This window comes from Grammomys surdaster, unplaced genomic scaffold, assembly GCF_004785775.1.
Source record: "Grammomys surdaster isolate TR1022 unplaced genomic scaffold, NIH_TR_1.0 62, whole genome shotgun sequence".
Taxonomy (NCBI): Eukaryota; Metazoa; Chordata; class Mammalia; order Rodentia; family Muridae; genus Grammomys; species Grammomys surdaster.
In genome coordinates this window covers 5,244,179-5,264,531 of record NW_021604564.1, presented here as the reverse complement: position 1 = coordinate 5,264,531, position 20,353 = coordinate 5,244,179, and the positions used below count along the sequence as shown (strand labels likewise).

Here is a 20,353-nt window from a genome sequence, read left to right as displayed (position 1 = left end):
AATGGAAGACAATGATTGTATTGTTTTTCTTAAATGGACTTTTGTTTTTTATACATTTATAACTGTTTATGTTTTATTATAATTTTGCTATTGTCATTTGTTCAACAGTTTAAAACTGTACATGCTATTTATTAAGGGATCCCTCTGCCAGGAATTCGCTATTCATTTTTAATCTACATTAGTTAACTTCTATATTTGTGCTGATTTTGTTACCCTTGAATTTGACTCTTAATTTTCTGTGTTAAATGTCATGTTTCCTAAATGTGAACAGTTCTTTCTCTGGAATTACTCGATGGACTGGGGTACAGTGTCCATTTCCCATAAACAGGGCTGCTCCAATATGCATTGAACCTTAGACAAGCTTTAAAGTTTCTGTCTCAACAAATTATTTGATTAGAATAGTATTTTAAGGCACTGGGCATGGCCTGTTGTGATCATCTGTGATCATGGCACTTAAGAGAGGGAGGTTTGAGTATGATAAATTTGAGGCAATAGGGTACATAGCAAAATCTGGTCTTGAAAAATAAATTATTTTTTTTAATTATAAATATGAAAGTATTATATAACTCATGCTCCCATATTGGGGTATAGTAATCTGCTGAAAACAACTTAAAATAATGACTAAAGATGAAATCATAATATTTATTATTTTGTGAGTATATAAAAATGTTTCACAGTGTTTGACCACAATCTTGATTGGTAATTACACTATTTTTTTGCATAATTTTATTCTTTTATCACAAAAGAAAAAAATGTTATGTCTATAATGGCTAGTTCTTGGGAACATGTGGTTACCGAAGACAGACACATAGATATGTGTCTGTACTATTTTTGTAATACCTCTTATTAGATCCTGCTTGTATAGTCCATCTTGACTATATGTCAGCATTTAGTGAGTTCTTCAGATTTTGTGGTTTTGCTTCACTCATGATAGCCACACATGTAAGTCCTAGCCAAAGCTTGCAGGAGAATATAAGCAAAAATTTATGTTCTGATTATATATTTACCACTTAGAATTTTACAGCATGGAGTAACACATATCACAAACATAGCTTTCATAACTTTCTCAAATAGTTACTATGTTCCCAGGCAAAAGTGTTTTTAATATTAACTGGACCCTTCCCTCCATTCACTGTCATCAGTAGAAAGGACTTTAGGGGGAATGAAAAGAGTAGCCATACTGGCACAAGTAATGTCTCACACTAGGCACAGCTTTGGCTAATCTGGGTATATATGACATCAGCACATCCATGGAGGCAAACAGAAGATATCAGAAGGAAGAATTCACTGCTGCTGCAGGGGAAAGATGTTGAACACCTGGAAAAAAAATGACACAACTACCACAAAGACTGCCTATGTGGTAACTACCCTAGGGACTGGCTGAGGAGTTGGATGAAAAAAGAATTGTGTCCTCATCTGCCTTTGGCTGTTGGAGATCAGAGGTAATATGACAAAATAAAGCTGGAAGTAAACTGACTTATGAGCCCAAGCAAGGTCAGCTGCAAACTTGTATGTGTGGCAGTTTGAACGAGAATGTTAGCATAAATTCAGATGCTTAGTCCCTATTTGATGGAACTATTTAGGAAAGATTAGAAAGTGTGACCTTTTTACAGGAAGCATGTCACTTGGGGTAGACTTTGAGCTTTCAAAAATCTCTCTCTCTCTCTCTCTCTCTCTCTCTCTCTCTCTCTCTCTCCCTCTCTCTCTCTATCTTTCCTTATGTGTTTGTATGCCTCCAAGTAATTTAGATAAGATACAACCTGTTAGCTACTGCCCTAGCCTTCCTGCCTTCCTGCCTACTGCCACCACACTCCCCACCATGACTATCACAAACTCACTCTCTGAAACTGTAAGCCAACCACCAATTAAATGCTTTAATGCTTTCTTTTATAAAACAAAACTTTTCAAATCCACTTCTAGCATGATGTGACACCTTCTCCTGCACTCATGAGAGGCCAAATCAACTTGCCTACCTACTTAGAATTTGAATCTCTAAAATTATGAATGAAAGAAATCTTTTATTTTACAGGTTATACTCCCTTGGGTATTGTGTTGTAGTTGTGAAGAGCTGACTGACAGATAAGGATCACTGAAATTCAACATGCCCCTGGCAGCCTGGCAGCCAGTCTCTGTGATTCTGTGAAAGAAATATAGCACTCATTAGTAGGAACCCTCCAGGAACCAGGGCCTGAACAGAGATCTAAAGATAATACGACGACCCTATTCCTGCTTCACCGTTACCTCTTTCTAATTTTCTTTTTAATTAAACCACAATGTAGGAATGTTAGTATTCTCTCTAAACTCCACCTCCACAGTTACTTGGCAGCAGCCAGGTATGCTCCTCCCCACAATTACCTGGCAACAGCTGGGTAGACCTGCCCACTATAAAAGGGGCTGCTTGGTGCTTGGCCCATCCCCTCTCTCTCTCTCTCTCTCTCTCTCTCTCTCTCTCTCTCTCTCTTTTGCTCCCTTGATCCCTCTGCCTGCAGGTTCTCTGTCCCCTTCCCCCTCCCCCTTTCTCTTCCCCTCTCTCCACATGGTCATGGCCAGCCTCCACTTCTCTCTTCTCTCCCCTGTTCCTCCTGTTTCTCTCCCCACCTTTGCCCTCCGTCCTAAATAATCCCCCCTCTCGTGGAACCATTTGGTCTGGGGTTATCTGTCTAAGCTACTCGAGAAAATCTAACAGTGAGTCCTCAAATCGCTGAGGATATCTGGTCAACCCTGAGCATAGAGGAGAGAGGGAGGGTAGGTCTAGTTTAATTGATGGTGAGAGTTCTAATGTTGTCAAAGTTCTTGTTTTATATAATACTACTTTAAATTTTTCTTTCTATTAACAGTTCTCAATATCTTGTCTTTATTTCTGACTACTGGTATCTTATGATGATAAGTCTAAAGGTATGTACATGTGGATGTATGTAGAGAAACTTAGCAGCTAATCCTTTTCAGCATTCAATTGACTTCTTAATTTCGAGACTTACGTCCTTTGACTGGAAAAGAAATCCCTTGTAATATTTCTCTGACGATTTCTTCTTCCTCCTTATTCTTTCTTTCAGTCTTGTTAATCAGATGTGAGGCCACCTGGAGTTCCTTGTATATTTTATCTTTCCCTTTCATATCTCACATGTCCTTTCCTTTGTTCTATTATTTAGTGTTCCTATACTTACTACCTATTTGAATTTCAGGATCATGGTATTTTGTTGTTTTATTTTATTTTCAATTTTACACTGTTTTCTTCTCAAACTCTAATAAAATTATCATTGGTTTCCAAAACAATAAGTTACAGATCAATAGAGAAAGATATTCATTGTTGATCTCTGATTTCTACATGTGAGCAAATGCACACATGTGCACACAGTCTTTATGAACACATAAACACATACACATGCATTCATACGTACACACACTCACACACAGAGAGAAGCAGGAATCCAGCCCAGGAGAGGTGCTGTGGCTTTGAGCTCCTCTTGACAATGAGGTTCCCACTTGCTGAGTACTTCCTGCAGTGAAAATGTTGAACCTATCTCTGCCTCAGCCCACAGGGATTCGATGAGTCCTTAGGGAAGGGGGTGAAAGAATGAAGGGACAAGAGACACAAAAGGAGGAGAACAAGTCTGGGATTCTGATCAAGCTCTCTAACTTTAATTTCAGGCTGCAAGTTATAAAGACACAACAAAATGGGAAGTTTAGGCAAGGGTCATTGCTCAGGGCTATCCCACTATTGAATCCTCATTGTCAAAGACCGTCCCACTGTCATATCCGGCTCCCAGGAAACACCAGACGTTCTTTAAGTTCCTGGGACCTGAGACTCATGAATGTCCTTTCTTAACCTTTTGTACTGACTAGGCTTTCCAGAACAGCAGGTAATTTCCTAGGTTTGGCTCCCGGCACATCCCCAGCAGCCAAGCCTTCCAATCCTAAGAACCTGCTGGTCTTCTTTGATGTAGAACTTGGTGGAGAGGAAGCTGGATGAATTATTTTAGAATTGTTTGCATATACTGTTCTCAAAAGTGCAGAAAATTTTTGAACATTGTATACAGGAGGGAAAGGTACTGAATCCAGAACTGAGAAACCTCTCTATTTTAAAGAATGTTCTTTCCATAAAGAAATTTATGATTTAGGATGGGGACTTCTCAAATCAGAACGGGACAGGTGAAGAAAGTATTTTTGATGAAAAATTTCAAGAGAAAAATTTTCATTATAAGCATGATCAGGAGGGTTTGCTGAGCATGGCAAACTCAGACCCCAATTTAAATGGTTCTCAGTTCTTTATCTCAGAACTTTATCAAAGTTCTTTATCTTTGAAATGGTTCAAAGTTCTTTATGAACTTTGTCTCAGTTCCAACTCCTTATTTGGATGGGAAACATGTGGTATTTGGTCAAGTAATAAAAGGACTAGGTGTGGCAAAGATGCTTGAAGATGTAGAAGTGAACGGAGAAAAACCTGCCAAACTCCATGTGTCATTGAAGAATGGAAAGAATGGAAAGAAGGACATGACCGGCCAGTAATCCCCAAAGATGGCTCTGGTGATAGTCATCCAGTGTCTCAAGCAGGGACTCTTATCTGTCATGAGCAGGCTATTGATAAGGGTTTAGAATCCTCTCAGAGAGAGAAGTGACAGGTCCTTCTCCACTCAGGGATCGTATGCTGGATTTGACTGTGAGATTTTCAGCTCCACGAGATGGAAGAGAGATAGACACTAGAGACAGAGGTTTTGGAATTCAGTTACTGTTTAATAATGCACAGCAAGCAATATATTATCACCAATTCTAAGGCTATTGCTAAAACAAGGAATTGCCACATTACTTATGCATTACCTCTATTTATCAGCACAATGAACACAAATAACAAACTGCTAATTACTAAAGAAATAAGCATAGCAATAAACACATCATTCATTCATGAGTTATATGACTTGAGTCCTTATGCTGGTTTCAGGTTACAGGTCCGGAGTCTATGAATTCCAGCTAGTTGAATTGCTAATTTGACCTCATAGGGTATGTGACCACAAAGTGGGGGGGGGCTCCATCTCTCAGTTGTCTCTTTGATGATTGGGTGCTGAGGAGGCTTTGTTGGGAGGATCATGTTAGCCAGTCATGGCTACAAGTGTGATGAAGTGCTCTGATCGGGCTCCTCCTTTATGTTTGATTTGGTGTTACTGCTGATGTGCACGGCAGATAACCACTCATGTCTGGTTACATCAGCACAACTTCACTTCCAGACTTGTCTTTACAAGTACCAGACTTGTCTTTACAAGTACTTTACTTCCAGACTTGTCTCTACAAGTTTCTTATTACAAAATGGAGTTGGTCCTGTTAAGGGCCTGATCCTTACATCCAAGTTTCCCTGAGGATGCAGATATGGATTTAAAATATGTGAATAAAATTTTATTAATAGTTGAAGACTTAAAAAAATAACATTGGAAACATTTCTTTTCAAGTCTCAGAATTGAGATGTGGCTATTAAAAATTGCAAAGGTTTTAAGGTACATGGATAGTCCAAAGGCTGTTACTGAGAAAGCAGATATACCCAGACTGCCACCTATAACTTTAAGTTGCATGTTGACTATTGGTGCTTGTAAATTGAAGATGTCAATTGGCAGGGGGCAATTGACAGTTGTTTGGAGGTTCTTGAAATGGACCTTTTAAATACCAAAGCACTATACCATTAGGATGGCAAGGATTAAAATGGTATGATCAAGCAGTGGCTGATCTTATGAAGGTACAGGAGATAGCCCCAGGAGATAAAGCTATCTGGGCAGAATTTCTTAGAGTCAAACAAATGATAAAGATACAGGAAGATAAAGAAAAGGCAGTGTGTGCAAAAAAAAAAAAAGATTGCTTAATAAGGATCAAACTTTCTTTTAATATTGTACGTTGATTATATAAGAGATAATGTAAGTTACTGTCTGCATAATCCCTGACATGTTTCCCTTGATTATCTGTTATTGTTTACATAGAAGTGCTGATACAGGTTCCTTCTTAATAAAGTGTTATGAAATAAAAAATCTAGCCCCGTTATCCTCTAATCTAGAGCCCTTTCCATGTAACTCACCTCCTCTGCTTCAGGATGCTGCTGTTCCAGTGGACCCATTGCCATTCCCATCAGGATTTCCTTTCTTTAGAACAAAAGCCACCTAAATACTGAGGTTTTGTTGTTTTGTTTTTCAATTACCGATTCTATCAACTGTAGTTTGGAGAATGAATCCTTTAAGAAAATTTCTCAATTAAAATAGAAAACTCCAATATTAATAAATAATATTTTAAAACTCAGATTGGAGGTAAATATCTCCTTTGCAACAAACCGCTAGACAAGTGATTCCACTCATCTATTCACTTTTTTATCTGTTTTCCTTAGGAGTGTTCATGTGTTCCTATGTGTCTACACACTTGTATTTCTCTCTACCTGTGTGTTGTTGGGGAATGTGACACCTGACCAGTTCTGGGCTCACTGAATGAGTTTGCTCTAAAAGAAATAGACTGACCCTGGAAAGTCCACACAGTACCTCCTGTAAACCTACACACACACACATCCAATGTTACTAACTTCCATCCTTTGCATCAACAGAGCACTCAGAAGTGTCTTCTAACACCTTGACAATGGGAACTTGACCCAAGTACCCTTGTCCTAGCTGGGCTGACAGCACTGGCAGCCTGATGCCAACTGTCCATCAAAAACAAAACAAAAACCTCTCAGGAGGTTTTCAAAGCATATAAGCATGTCAGGCTGGTTCGAGGAGCCACAGCTTTTTTTTTTAAAAAAAGAAAACAGTCTATATTCGCTGTCTACATTTCAGCTTCTCTGTCCATTGCTTCCCTCCGAAACACTAGATTGACAAATCATACTGCCTCAAGACGCCATGCCAGAGCCCACTGCCGGACCCTGGAGCCTGGTGTCTGCAGGCTACATTCCTCTGACATTACCTGACTTCCACTGTTTTGCTAATAAAGAACACTCTGGGGAGACTCGAAAGCAGAAAAGGGTGAGAACAGGCTTCTGTTTCCTATTCGCTTGCTGTGGGTGTTAGCATGACTCAGTAACAATTCTGCATGTCAATCTCTCACTTCCTGCACCACCCCCAACCCCCGAACTGCCCTCAGGTTCTCGCAGTGGTTCCACCTTGTTCTTTTGAGCTCATCTTCAAGCTTCCTGGGCAACAACAGCTCCACTTAAGCAGTTTTCCACCCAGACTCTCAGCCCCCTAGGGCCCTTTCTCTGAGCTGCAGGTATGAGGATCAGGTGAGAGACACCCAGTACTCAGAGGTAGAGCCTCTCCTCTTTGCTTCCTGGCCTACCGGGAGGGAGTTATTTTTGCAACTACATTCTCTGTACTTCTCTATCCTTTCTTTTTTAGTTCTCCAAATCCTGTTTTCCCAACTCCTATATCAAAGGTTCCCTGTGAACTTTGCTGTCCTCCAGACTGTGATAGTTTAATCACCAAACATTTGCGTATCGCCCAACCCAGTAACTGTCATTCCCTGTTTCTCATTCCAGAGACTTCCTCTGTCTCGTTTTACATTTCTGACTACTCTCCCATTCATTCACTCTGCTGTTTCTTGTTTCCCCAGCTATCCTCCAGCTATCCCAGCCCAGTCTCCAGTGTGCTGACCTCTTCTTTCAGCCATCCATTAAATCTAGGCTTTTCTCAAACTGTCTCCCTGGGCATTCCTGCCTTTTACTCTGTCTTTGCCGGTCAGTCAGCTGGTCAGTCAGCTTTAGTTGCTTCCTGAGAATCCTTGCTCTCAAATTTTCAGACTGGTCTTCAGAACTCACACTTTTGTGACAGTAACAAGAAGGATGTTTCTATCACAATGTTCCTTAGGCTTTCCACTCCCAATAGCTCCAAAATAAATCTTACCTTTCTTGTTCACTGTTCCCTCCTGTGCTTACCATCTGCCTCACTGCCCAAGGCAAAACAATGAGATTCCTTTGGACATCTTGCCCTGCCCCACCAAGTTCTAAATCCTGTGTCCTACCCATACTATAGTTCATAAAAGAGAATTCCCACTTATCAAAGGTCTTGACATGCTCCAAAGGTAGAACTAAAGGCTTTATGGCTCAACCCATTTAGCCCTCATAGCAATAACTACGAGGAGGATCCTATCTTCTCTTCTATGAATAAACCAACATGCAGAGCGTTACCTGGCAAGCCTAGTTATATCCATAATGACTCAAAGAGCTGAGATTTGGATCTAGGGTGGCAGATCACAACCTTTTGATTGACAGATTCTCAAACACCATGGTTGCTTGCTTCTAGATTGCCTGAATCCACTTGAAGATATCTACTGAGTCTTGCTGTCCTTCAAGTCCTCAGCCATGTGCTTCCTGCACTCAGCACAAGGCATGTTTATCACAAGGCATCATCACTTTACTGTCATCCATTGTTACGCCCAGATCTCTGGATTCCCAGAAAAGCTCAAAGAATTGTCGATCCGATGTAGTGAGACAAAAGAGTCTTTAATATATGAACCTGGTTTAGATCACAATCCATTCCCACTGTGCAGGGCAGGATTGCCATCACGTATCTAGGGGCGTGGAATTTTTATACACAGGCAGATTCTGGGGCTTCAGGGCTACGTGACAGGGAAGGTGATAAGGGAAGTCATCTTTCAAACACAATATTGTTTGTTTAGGCAGCAGGCTGGATCACAAAACTGGTGAGGAAGCTCTTTTGGCCTTTATGGTGCTATCAGGGACTAGTGTTTTTACAAATTGGCCACAGCTGTCTGAGAATGCTTAATTGCCCCAAAGTAGGTTGCTTATCTCTCCAGGGATGTTTGGTCTTCTGCTTTTCCTACCTGCACTGGGAAGTGCTTAGCCATCCATCAGAAGAGGGTGCCAGCCTCAGTGACACGGGCTGGGAGTTGTTGCTGTTTATCTGTTCTCAGGCTGGCATTTGCCATTCCCGGGAGGAGGGGTTTCATTAGGGAGTGCCACTATGAAATGGGGACAGCCATATTTCTTCGCCAGGCTGTGCCTTCTCTGAAAGGTCAGGCGGCTGGAAAGAGCAAGGGGGGTGAGGGGAAGCTTATGCGAATGGCAAGGGAATGCTGAGACGAGGGGAAGCTTCGTGAGTGGTGAGAGTGTGGAAGCTGGCTAATCAAGCCTATTCACCGTCACCTAGTTCAGACAGCTTGAATATACTTTCTGAAGTCAGAATCAGCTATTCCCACATAACGTCCTCGCTGGCCAGGCCCGATACAGTTGGCCTTTGATGACCGTTCATGCTTTACTCCTCACGTTGTCCTCCTCTGAACTCCTTCACATCTTCATGTGCTGCAGGAAACTCTGCAGTCACTGAAACCCTGGCTGATTTCCCTTAGTCTTGCATCTTCCAATATGAGGTTGCTTCTCTGGAAGAGCCCCCACCCCACTTCTAATGCTTGTCTTTTCTTTGTTCTGGCCTTATCTTGGGTATCACCTTCTCCTGCCCCGAAGAGATCTTTTCATACCCTTACCTGCCTCCTTCCCATGGCAGAGGTCCTTCTCTTTGTTCATACACAGATCACACATCACAAATGTTCTTTTCTAGCATGTCTTCCTCCGTGAGCAGTGGACATCTCAAGAGTAGTAGGGATTCTTTTTCTTCTTTGTTTTTACCTCCAGCATCAAGCACAGGGACTGGAACATAGTAAATATTTGGTTCTTAGTACTGGCTGTCTGTTGGAGCCCAGTGGTCAGAGCCTGGTGTAGTGTATTCTGTTGGCCACATATGTAACAGCTGAGGAATAAATACTTCCTAAAGACAATTGCATAATAGAATTACCTGAGTCAGGGTAGGAGAAAAACACCACCAACAAACACTTTGCAAAACACTGTGACCTGCAATGTGGCTGCAAAGACCCTATCAAAAAGCAAAGGGAAGAAAAAGAAACCAGCCTTTCACCCAAGGCTGAGTGCTAATCAGCTCCCTCAGTTTTGTCTTCTAAGATAATAGAATCACACAGCTGTAATTGTCTGGCTTCTTTTGCTTGTTCTTTACTTCATTATGCACAAAATTTACAAGTTGCTTTCTGCTTCCCTTCCATTGCAAATAGTTGATTTGACATTTTAGCAAAGATACACACTAATTATCAGCTTTCTATACAGAAAATATTAATTTAGAAACCAGTGTGAGACACAAACAGTAGCCTATACCTACAACAGAATGAGGCACTGCAAGTCTTTTGAAGGAGAGAGATTTGGATGGGGCGATTGTAATCTGTTCTGAGGCTCTCTGTAATGCACGTTTGTTAGTGGCTTGTAACCTCTGCCCCTTCTGGCGGTTGCTGGACAGAATGGGATGCCCAGCATGGTTTATACAGAAGAGGAAGAGAATTCAAATTAAAGAAGGACTATGTTTGTGAGCAGCAGAATGATTAGCATTCTATGCTAAGCCAGCTGCTGGAGTCTTCTCTTGTAGGACGAGCACAAATCGTGTGGCATTTTTCATCGTCACACCTTGTGGTTAATGATGAGGAAAGAGACATCCTGGAAGCCTGGCACATCTGTTGGGTTTCTTCCTTCTAAACCACGGTCTGCCACTGGGAGGTCTGAGTGATAAGGACAGGGGAAGATGAAAGCGTTCTAGCTCCTTCCACATACCTGCTGGAAGATGTGAACCAACCTACCCATTCTGACCCTCTGCTCATTCATCTCTGTAATGTAAATAATAATTCCTACTTCCCAGCAGGGTTCAGGGATAAAGGATTAGAGGCACAAAAGCAAAGCTTGGGAAGAAGCACAAACAAAGGAAGCTATTATTCTACTTTTCTTGGCCCCAAAGGAGGGAGCTGCAGTGGCCCAAATTTCTTAGCAGAAAGGTCTCTGGCTTCTGAGAAGCTCCTCAGCTGTGGAAAATGCCTGTAGAGGATTCCTGATAATGTTCTAGGGGATGCTAAGGTGATTACTTAGTATTTCATAAGATCCTGAACGAATGCTCAGCTATGTCATGTTTGTTCATGGTCTTATTCTTATTCTTGGCTCTTGGTCTAATCTTTTAACCAGGAAAGTTCTCCATGTTGGAGGGAGGTGATATGGAATGCAGGTTTTGATTTGGTCCAGGTCACCCAGCTAGGAAGAAATAAAGTCAGGTGTACAGTATACCAGTTGGCAAGCAACATTTCAGAGGTCTACATCCCAGCAAAGCTATCTGAAAAATTTTGTTCTTAAAATATTTAAATAAATAAAATATCCAATAACAAAATAAAAAAATTAAGAAAAGATACTATGACAACTTCCATAAAAATGTCATTTATTTTAGTGTGGCATGGACTAGGTGACTTAACAATGAAATAAAAAAAAAAACCTGATTTTTTACAGTTCTGGAGGATAGGAAGTCCAAGACCAATTTCTTGTGGATATAGTGTCTGCTATGGGCCATCTTGCTTTCTGATGACAAAGGATTGGAGGGAAAGAGACATCTTTTATGAGAGAGGGGTATCTTTTATGAGGGTGCTAAGCTCACTCAGGGTGTCTCTACGTTCATAGTCTACTTACCTCACAAAGGTCTCATCTTCAAATTTCATCATAGTGGTGATGAGACTTTGACCTAGGAACTTGGAGATCACACAAAGAAAAAGTTTATTACATAGTGCAATTCTTCAAAAGCTGAGCAACACTTTTTACAGAAGACACCTATGAAGTTATGTAATTATAGTTTTCCATTCAAATAAAGACAATCCCAACTTTGCAATTACTGTTGTCTCTGAGAAGCTGAGAGCATTAGCACATGGCAGAATTTTAGAGCTATTAAGAATTCAGGTACAAAGACAACAAGTTGGGAAATTAGGTGCAACTCAAAGACATCTCTATATTTAACTTCCTATGAATAAGACTATTAAGTCTCACTGCTGCTTGAGGCCATTAAGTCTTTTTCTATTATCCTAGAGTTATTATTGTTTAGATCACTTCTAAAATTTATGCAAAAGAAAAAGAGCAAATGTAGCAAATCAAACAATCCTTACTCCAGACATAAGTTTCCCCTCAAGCCTCTTCCAAGTGTTCGATGGCTATGAGAAATATAGGGTCAATTAGAATTGATATGGCCTTTCTGCAATAGGGCACACAGTGAACCCCCGATAGCCAATACTCAGTAGGGGTAAGCTGTGTATTAAGTCTTTATCTATGAAGAAGTGAGAGGAAAGTTCACAATCAAACTAAGATGCAAAAGAGTGCACATATGGTAGCATAATTGTGATAGAAGCATAATTGTGGTAGTTTTTGTGATAGAAGTTAATATTCCTTCTTCTACCTATGGATCAAAGAAGGCTTGAAGAGGAAAATAGCTCGTTCCAAAGTTCACAACAGTCATGAAGACTGATCAAGGAATAATGTCCTTGAAATCCACAGCTCCTGAATGCTGGCTGTCTCATGGCTTATTGCTCCTGGGGTAACCACATTTCCAGAAAACCAAAACAGAGTTTTCTTGCTGTAGTCAGTTCTGTCTAGGTCACTTTCCCTGAGATGCAGGCGCACAGATCTCGCACTGAGGGAGAGCAGCACCATTACCTAAGAGAGGCTCACGCCCTCATCAGTGCACATCTTGCTGAAAGTGACTCTTTCAAGGGCAAGAAGTCCTGAGCCCCCTAAAAGTATACAGGCTCATCACTTCCCAAGATGTTCTTCTAGAGCAAAGTATGACAGTTTCCTCCCAGAAATGGTAGAAATAACTAGCAGGTCTAAGTGTTGGCTTAAATGCTAGGTGTCAAAGAAAGGAAACACAGCAAGATTCCAAGGAGTGCTGCTGGGGTCACTCCTTTTCCAGTTAGTCTCAGGATAACAAGCTATGTAGGCAAGTCAGCATAAAAACTCTGAAGCCTTGAGGATTTAGGACACTAGAGCATAAAAATATAAAAACACTAAAAATCCTCCAGTAAAATATATGTTCATAATTTGCTTTAACTCTACCCCTTTCCTCTTTGTAAAACCAGTAACATCCTTAGGAGCCTACTTGAGAAGCTTTCTTCAGAGCCTAATAATGTTTATGAATATAAATGTCTATTCAGGATACTTGGTTGGTAGATTTTTTTTCTTGTGGCCAGCTATTGTAAGATAATTCGTTCCTGAAAATGGCTTTTCTTGACAGAAAGTTCACACACATCCTCCCACTGCACTCCATCCATTATCTGAGACTAAAACAGAAAATTCGATGTATTATGACGTAAATAGAAAGGTCAGTCATGTCTGTCACGACCAGAGGACTGAGACTTGTCAGAGAACCGGACGTGGTCCTCTGCTGATGTTCTGAGTCGTCTCATCAGGCACAGTCACTTCCTAACTTCTAGAAAAAGAGGTGATAATGTCCTTGCCATTTTCTGGGCAAAGAAGACAAGGCATGTGGGAGTGACCCCTGGATCTGAGAGAACAACTGGCTAGTGGGAAGTGGGATGTAGCCCTGTCCTCACAGGATGTCCACAGGTGAAGGGTCCTGGGCTCTCTGGATCCTCTGTTTGCTGCTGCTGCTACTGCTGCTGTTCCAATAATCGTTAAGTACGTGGTATCCACTCTGTAGGTGAACAATTCTAGTGTGTGCTCGAGTGTGTGTGCGTGTGTGTATGTGTGTGTGCATGTGTGTGTATGCATGTGTGTGTGTGTGTGTGTGTGTGCATGTGTGTCTGTTATTACTTTCTGCCCCACCCGTCTGCTCTCTATACTGCACTTGGAATGCATTTACACTTATATCCCCCTCTTTGAGCCCACTAAAATGGCAGTATTATCCTAGTAAGACAGAGAATAGAAAAAAAAACATATGTGTGTGAGAGAGCTTGACATACTCTACTATGGTTAGTCAAAAGTCTGGCGAGCAGCCACTGCACACATTCAACAGGCTTGGGAATATCCAGTACATTTATTCAACAGGCTACGGAGTGTCTACTGCATTCATTAAACAGAAGAGAGTGTCTACTACTTTCTTCCAATAGGCTAGAATGTATCCACTAAATGGAGTCAATGGACTAGGGAGTAGCATCTGAATTCATTTAACAGGCCAGGGAGTGTCCATTGTGTTTTGAGAAGGAACTTATACAGAAAACCCATGCCCTGTCACATAGTGTGCAGTCTGTGCTTGACCGTGACTGGTGAAATGTGAGATTTATGCTGAAGGACGTCCATGATTTTAGCAGAAAATAAAGATACAGGTCCTAAACTTCATCTGAGAAAAAGTCCCACAACAAAATACTTGTTAATCAAATAATTAATGTGCATTGCCAATAAAAATCACACACACACACACACACACAGAGAGAGCAAATAACATACTTTAGTATATGTATACATGATAGAACAGCTAAGTGGAACTAACTAACCTGTAGGTCACCTTACACACCATTTCCTGTGGTAAGAACATTTAAAATCACTCTGTTCCTTGTTTTTACATTTAGGTTTTTAAATGTAGGTTTTATTTTGAAGTAGAGATCACAATTAAGACCACAGTATTAGTCCAATTAAGAAAAATATCTAATCTCATCTCAAACACTTGGGGCCAGGTAAACAAGCGGTAAATGTGATTAGCTTTGTCATTCAGAGGAATTTTGCATAGTGTTTTGTCATTGCTGTAAGGCTAAGTCTTACTCTGTATGCCAGGCTAGCTTCCAGCTTGCAGTCCTGCTGCCCACTGAAGGTGCTGGGTTTCGAGATGTGTGCCACCACACCTGGCCAGGATTAGATATGTGTTCAACCACACCTGGCTGAGATTAGATATGTGTGCCATCACACCTGGTTTACATTCTTCATTGTGTTTTTTCAGAGTCTTCCATGTTCTCTATAGAGAGGATATATGGCTTTGACACCAGAAGAGACTGATAAAAGTTACAATATTGTTCCCAGGGAAGCAGTAAGATATTATGTTTTTGAAACCCTTTCCCTATCATCTTATGAAGATGGCTATCAATCTATCTAAAGTTCAGTGACCGAAATGATTCAGCCTGTCTGTGAGTAGAGATGACAGATTAATTGCAACAATGTACTTAGTCAGTGGACTTGAAGAGTGTATATGCTTGCCTTCATTTTGCCAATAGTAATATATAAAAGTGCAAGGAAATGCAGGCTCTGAGTAGTTACCTGCTCTCTGTCTTTTTGTGTCTCTGTTTCTATCTCTATCTCTGTCTCTGTCCGTATCCTCCCTCCCCGTGTCCTCTCCATCCCGTGTGTGTGTGTGTGTGTGTGTGTGTGTGTGTGTGTGTGTGTGTGTGTTTGCGAGCGCGCATGCACCTATGTGTCTGTGTGTCCACCGAAATTCCATGTGTGTCTGTGGTACCACAGCTTGAACCCAGGGCAAGTGCTCTGTCACTGAGTCCCGTACCAACTGACTCTATCGTTTCTCTTTTATTTAGTTAATCTGTCCTCTATATTATTTAGCTCACTCCTATGTTACATTGCTTTTGAAAAAGTATTCTGAACAGGAATTAATCACTATCTGGTGCCCATATTTCTTGGACAGTGTTTCCAGGATCTAAAAGCATTTGTGTTGTGTTATGTCTGCAATCACACATTTCTATCATAGTTTCAAGAATCCTCCCTACGTTCTATATTATATAAAAAGATAAAAGTAATGCTTTTATTTTTGTGTGAATTTTTTATTTTGCAGTTTTTGCATTTTCATTTTTAGATGCATCAGTACACTCAAAAACCTCACATCAGAATCACAAGATACAGACAATGTGAAAATAGTTGTGTGCAAACACAGGCATTTAAAGCTAAGGGGCACTGCACAAAGAATTTCTGTATTCTCATGCCTTGGGAATAAAAGGAAAACCCAAGAAAAGACATTTCAAGAATTGGTATGTGTGTTGCTCCACCTAAATTCCACTCATCTCGGCTCATTAATATACCTCTGCTGAGAAAGGAAGCACAAAAAATATTGCAATGCTGTAAAATAGTAAGGCCAACAGTAAAGAACAGGGTTCTTGTTCTGATTTTATCACTAGCTGAGTAACTTCAGATTACCTCTGGTTATCATTTAAACCAAGTGATCATTTCTAATATGAGTACTCTGTGACTTACTTCAATAAATTGTGATACTTTATAATTTATGTTCTAGGTAAGGCCCATGGCAAGGACTCAACAGCAATAGTGGAGCCAGAGTCAAAAAGTGTCCCCAGATGATCTGATGGGAAGGGATCTTAAGGGTCAGGAGGTTAGCAAGAGCCCCATACTTGTTACTTCTTCCCCTAAAGAACCTCCCTGACTTCTGGAAAGCTCATTGGCACTTCCATCTCTGACTTCCTCTTCAGGACTCACTGTCTGCTTTCCCTCTCCAAACTGGCATTTAAGCTGAACTTTATGAATGGGCAGAAAAGGAATCAGGAATAAAAGTTAAAGCAAACCAGAAACCAATAAACAAAAAACCAAACATCGAGATGAATTTCAACTTCTAAAATGCCCATGGTAACAATAATGAAGGTTCTGGGAGGCCTCCTTATCAATACAAACCCAGTTTTTCTCCAAAGCATGCTTTAACCATTATTAATTAACAAATCAAATTTCCCCAGTGGATAGGATTCTTCCCATATCCTCCTCTTCTGTCAGAAATGCATCTCACAGTGCATCATTCTTCTATGAGCTGACTTTTCTACAAACTTTCAGTGTACCCCCCATCTTCCTCTTGTTTCTAGAAGAGTTATCAATTAGTACAGGCCCCAAACAGTGGTTGAAATCTGCATTGCATTATCTGCCACATTAGTGACAGAGAAAATGGTAGATATAGTTAGAAACAGGGAACAGGAAATTTTGGGTAAACAGTAGTGGTGGTTATGAAGCATCTGAAATGAATCACAGACACTAGAGTTTGTAACAGCATCTTGAATTGCAGGATTAAAGGTAACTGCTTCCCACTCAGACGTAATATCCATTTAACTCAAAATTTGAGAGTGGATTTGTAGAGGTGGCATTGTATTCTATAACAGTGTCAGAAAGCAATTACTAGAGACACTTGGGTGCACATTTGAATTTGGAGAAAGGAACAGAACACATAGTAAGTAACTGGAGTGCCTTGCCATACATCACCATCATGATTGCACAGCACATGGAGGTGGGATGAATGGTTCTCATTTACAGACTCAGTGACTGATTTTTTTTTAGACTATCGAGCAGCTTATGTTTTTTTCAACACAAGAGAAAAATGTCTTCCTCGTTGACTTTGCAGTGTAGACTTGGGAATAGACTGTTTAATGCACACAGTTCATTGTGATCTTCTTAGGGGAACAGAAAAGTCCTGATTAACTTTAGATTCTGAGAGGAGACCCATAGGTGGCCTGAGATTCACTTCAACCTGAGGGGGGTTTTTTGTTTTGTTTTGTTGTTTTTTAAAGAGTCTGTGTTTATGGTCTTCATCATTAGACTAGCTCTTTTCTCCTGAAGAAAAACGCTAAGCTGGTTTCAAAAAACTTACTGGTCTTGTCTTTAGATCCATAATTCTGTTATCTGCTCTTGGGAGGACTAAGTGGATAAAAGCTAAGACTTTGTTGTCTCTGTCCCCTAGTTCTTCACTCCCCTCCAGACAGAAACATGGCAGGCCATAGTAAAGACATATTTCAGATACTAAGATGTTTCCTGGGGGAAAAGCTGACAGAAAAGTTAGGTGGACGTGGTGAGACACCAGGAAATGTGCAGATCCACCCCCTAAATGGTGTCTCCCTTCCTGGCAGCTCTACACTCTCCACCTCTTCTCTCGCCTCCCACTCTCCGTCTCTTTTCTGGTCCATATCTGGCCTATCATAGTAAGAGGTCAGTATGCTTTCCACACTTGGATAATCTCATTCAAGAATTTTTGTCAATGGACAAGTCATAAGAAGCCCTTCCATTTTAGGGCTCGTTGACGTCACCAAGGAGGCGATAAATATCTGTTGATATAATTGGATGTGAGATTCAGTGTTGAAATAGCAGAACTCTGTCCCTCGCTCCTTGGCAGGGCCCTATTATTTATGCAGGAGCAGAGGCAGCGCGCAATCGAGCTGTCAAGAGAGCGTCAGCTTATTAGGCAAATGCTGCGTGCTTTCTGAAGAGGGTCGACGTTATAAAATCTCACTCCAGGCTCTGGTGTGGAGAAACTCAGAGCCCAAGTACGTTGAAAGACTGAAGAGAAAGGGAAAGGAAAAAGAAAAGGAGAAGAGAAAGGAGAAGAGAAAGAAAACCTGCAGGAGGCACCCTGGGAGAGGTCCCTCTGCAGAGGCAGCAGTGCGAGCTCACCTGCCAAGGAAGGAGAAGGTAGGCAGCGCCTAGACGGGCGCCACCAACTTTGTGCTGCCCGAGCTGGTGTGGTGCGCCCCAGAGCCAGCAGCCCAATGTGCTGGAGTGCCTGTGCCTATGCATGTATGTGTGTCGCCAACTGTGCCTTAAAATTCCGATGTCAGCGGCGATGTGGCAAAAAGCGAAGTTAGACGGCGGCTGCGGCTGCTCATCTTTATCCACTCAATCCAATCTGCCACTAACTGCTCATAGTCTGTGTAAAGAGTGGCTTTCCTATTGCACCCCATATCCCCAAGCCAAGGGAGCAAGAACAGGAATGGAGACAGAGAGGAGATAGTTCTCAATTTGGAAGAAAAGCATGTCCGAAAGGGGGCGATTAGGGCGGGCGACAGTTTAAACCTGTGGCACTTGTCCGGGCTCAGGGAAGTCAGTTCTGGGAAGGCGTTTGGGAGATGCTTAGGAAGAGGAGCCAGGGGGTGTCCCTTCTAGGTCTCCAAAGAAGAACCTGCGGGTTCGCACCAGATAAGCTTTGCAGGTACATAGCTTCAGCACCGCGGACAGCGTCACCGAAGCCCAAAGCACTTCTTGTCTGTGGGTGTCGGATAGGAAGCCCCGCTGCACCTTCCAGCTAAACTAAACTCTGACCAATTTTACCTTTCTCCCCCCACCTTCTCTCTCCCCCGACCCCAACCTCGGTGCTGCAGAGAGCGCTCCTAACATGCGGCTGCGGCTGCTGGTGTCCGCGGGCATGCTGCTGGTGGCTATGTCGCCCTGCCTGCCTTGCAGGGCCCTGCTGAGCAGGGGATCCATCCCCGGATCGCCGCGGGCCCCGCAGCCCTTGAATTTCTTGCAGCCGGAGCAGCCCCAGCAACCTCAGCCAGTTCTGATCCGCCTGGGTGAAGAATACTTCCTCCGCCTGGGGAACCTCAACAGAAGTCCCGCTGCTCGGCTGTCGCCCAACTCCACGCCCCTCACCGCGGGTCGCGGCAGCCGCCCCTCTCACGACCAGGCTGCAGCTAACTTTTTCCGCGTGTTGCTGCAGCAGCTGCAGATGCCTCAGCACTCGCTCGACAGCCGCGCGGAGCGGGCGGAACGCGGAGCCGAGGATGCCCTCGGTGGCCACAAGGGGGCGCTGGAGAGGGAGAGGCGGTCCGAGGAGCCGCCCATCTCTCTGGATCTCACCTTCCACCTTCTGCGGGAAGTCTTGGAAATGGCCAGGGCAGAGCAGTTAGCTCAGCAAGCTCACAGCAACAGGAAACTGATGGAGATTATTGGGAAATGAAATGTTGTGCTTGGCCAAAACGATTCTGCTTTTAGCACACAAATAAAATAAAACATTTAAAACACATAATTCTGTACCATATTGCAGCTCTGATATCATTGTTTATTTTTATATAGTTTGAAGCATAGAATATGTACAGGGAGAGAGTCTATATACCCCTTAATTAGCATGCACAAAGTGTATTTCTGTGTAGTACCAAAACAGCGTTATTTGTATTGCCCATGCTTGGTTTCTATGTGCAAGTAAGTGTCTTTATAGCAGCATCTTAAAGAAAATGTGGACCGAAGGAGGAAACCTTTAAAAAAGCAGATTGAAGTCACCCAGTTGTTTTTATTTGGAGCTACAGAGAAAGAAAATTCATTCTTGAGGGGTGACTAGGACGAAATGTGTGTAAGCTCTTTGAATCAACTTTTTCTTGCAAATGTTTCAATAATAAAACAGCTTTCTGATCCTTGGCTAATTTGGTCGTGTAAAAGAGTGTTGAATATATTTTTAATAAAATCTGCAAAGGTTGTGTGGCTTTATTTTTCCTCTTTAGTGTGTATATAAAAATGGCCCCAGCACAAGAAAATAAAAACAATACAGAAAACATCACCCACCTCCAAAAAACTTCCTGTATTTTATTTTCTCTTAAAAATATGAACATTTGTCACATAGCTTACACTGGCCCCAGGTTTTCCTCTGTACCTCAAATTTCCCTTCTGAGATTGAATTAATTAATTTTAGGGGTTCCTCCCACCTCTAAAAGTTGAAATTTTACAACTGAAAGATCAGTCACAGTGGACATAGCATGCAAACATAATTTGTAGAGGAATGGGGAAGTGTGGGCCTCATGGGAAAGGGGTGGAAGTGAGAGGATAACAGGTGAAGGTCAGTTCCTCCTACCATGTGAGTCCTAGGAACTGACC

The 20,353-nt window shown here is 41.9% G+C and overlaps 1 protein-coding gene and 1 pseudogene across 1 annotated transcript; both read left to right on the top strand.

The window, feature by feature from the left end:
• The window catches only part of LOC114613687, a 34,786-nt pseudogene extending 27,386 nt beyond the window's left edge, over window positions 1-7,400 (top strand).
• Window positions 7,401-17,952: 10,552 nt separating this feature from the next.
• On the top strand, window positions 17,953-19,958 carry Crh (corticotropin releasing hormone). Its single transcript, XM_028755233.1, has 2 exons — window positions 17,953-18,181; window positions 18,868-19,958. The coding sequence occupies exon 2, from the start codon at window positions 18,882-18,884 to the stop codon at window positions 19,443-19,445; it is 564 nt and encodes a 187-aa protein (XP_028611066.1). The 5' UTR covers window positions 17,953-18,181; window positions 18,868-18,881; the 3' UTR covers window positions 19,446-19,958.
• Window positions 19,959-20,353: the final 395 nt, after the last annotated feature.

Coding starts and splice junctions, on each gene's coding strand:
- Crh (XM_028755233.1), top strand. CDS start 18,882: ATGCGGCTGCGGCTGCTGGTGTCCGCGGGCATGCTGCTGGTGGCTATG.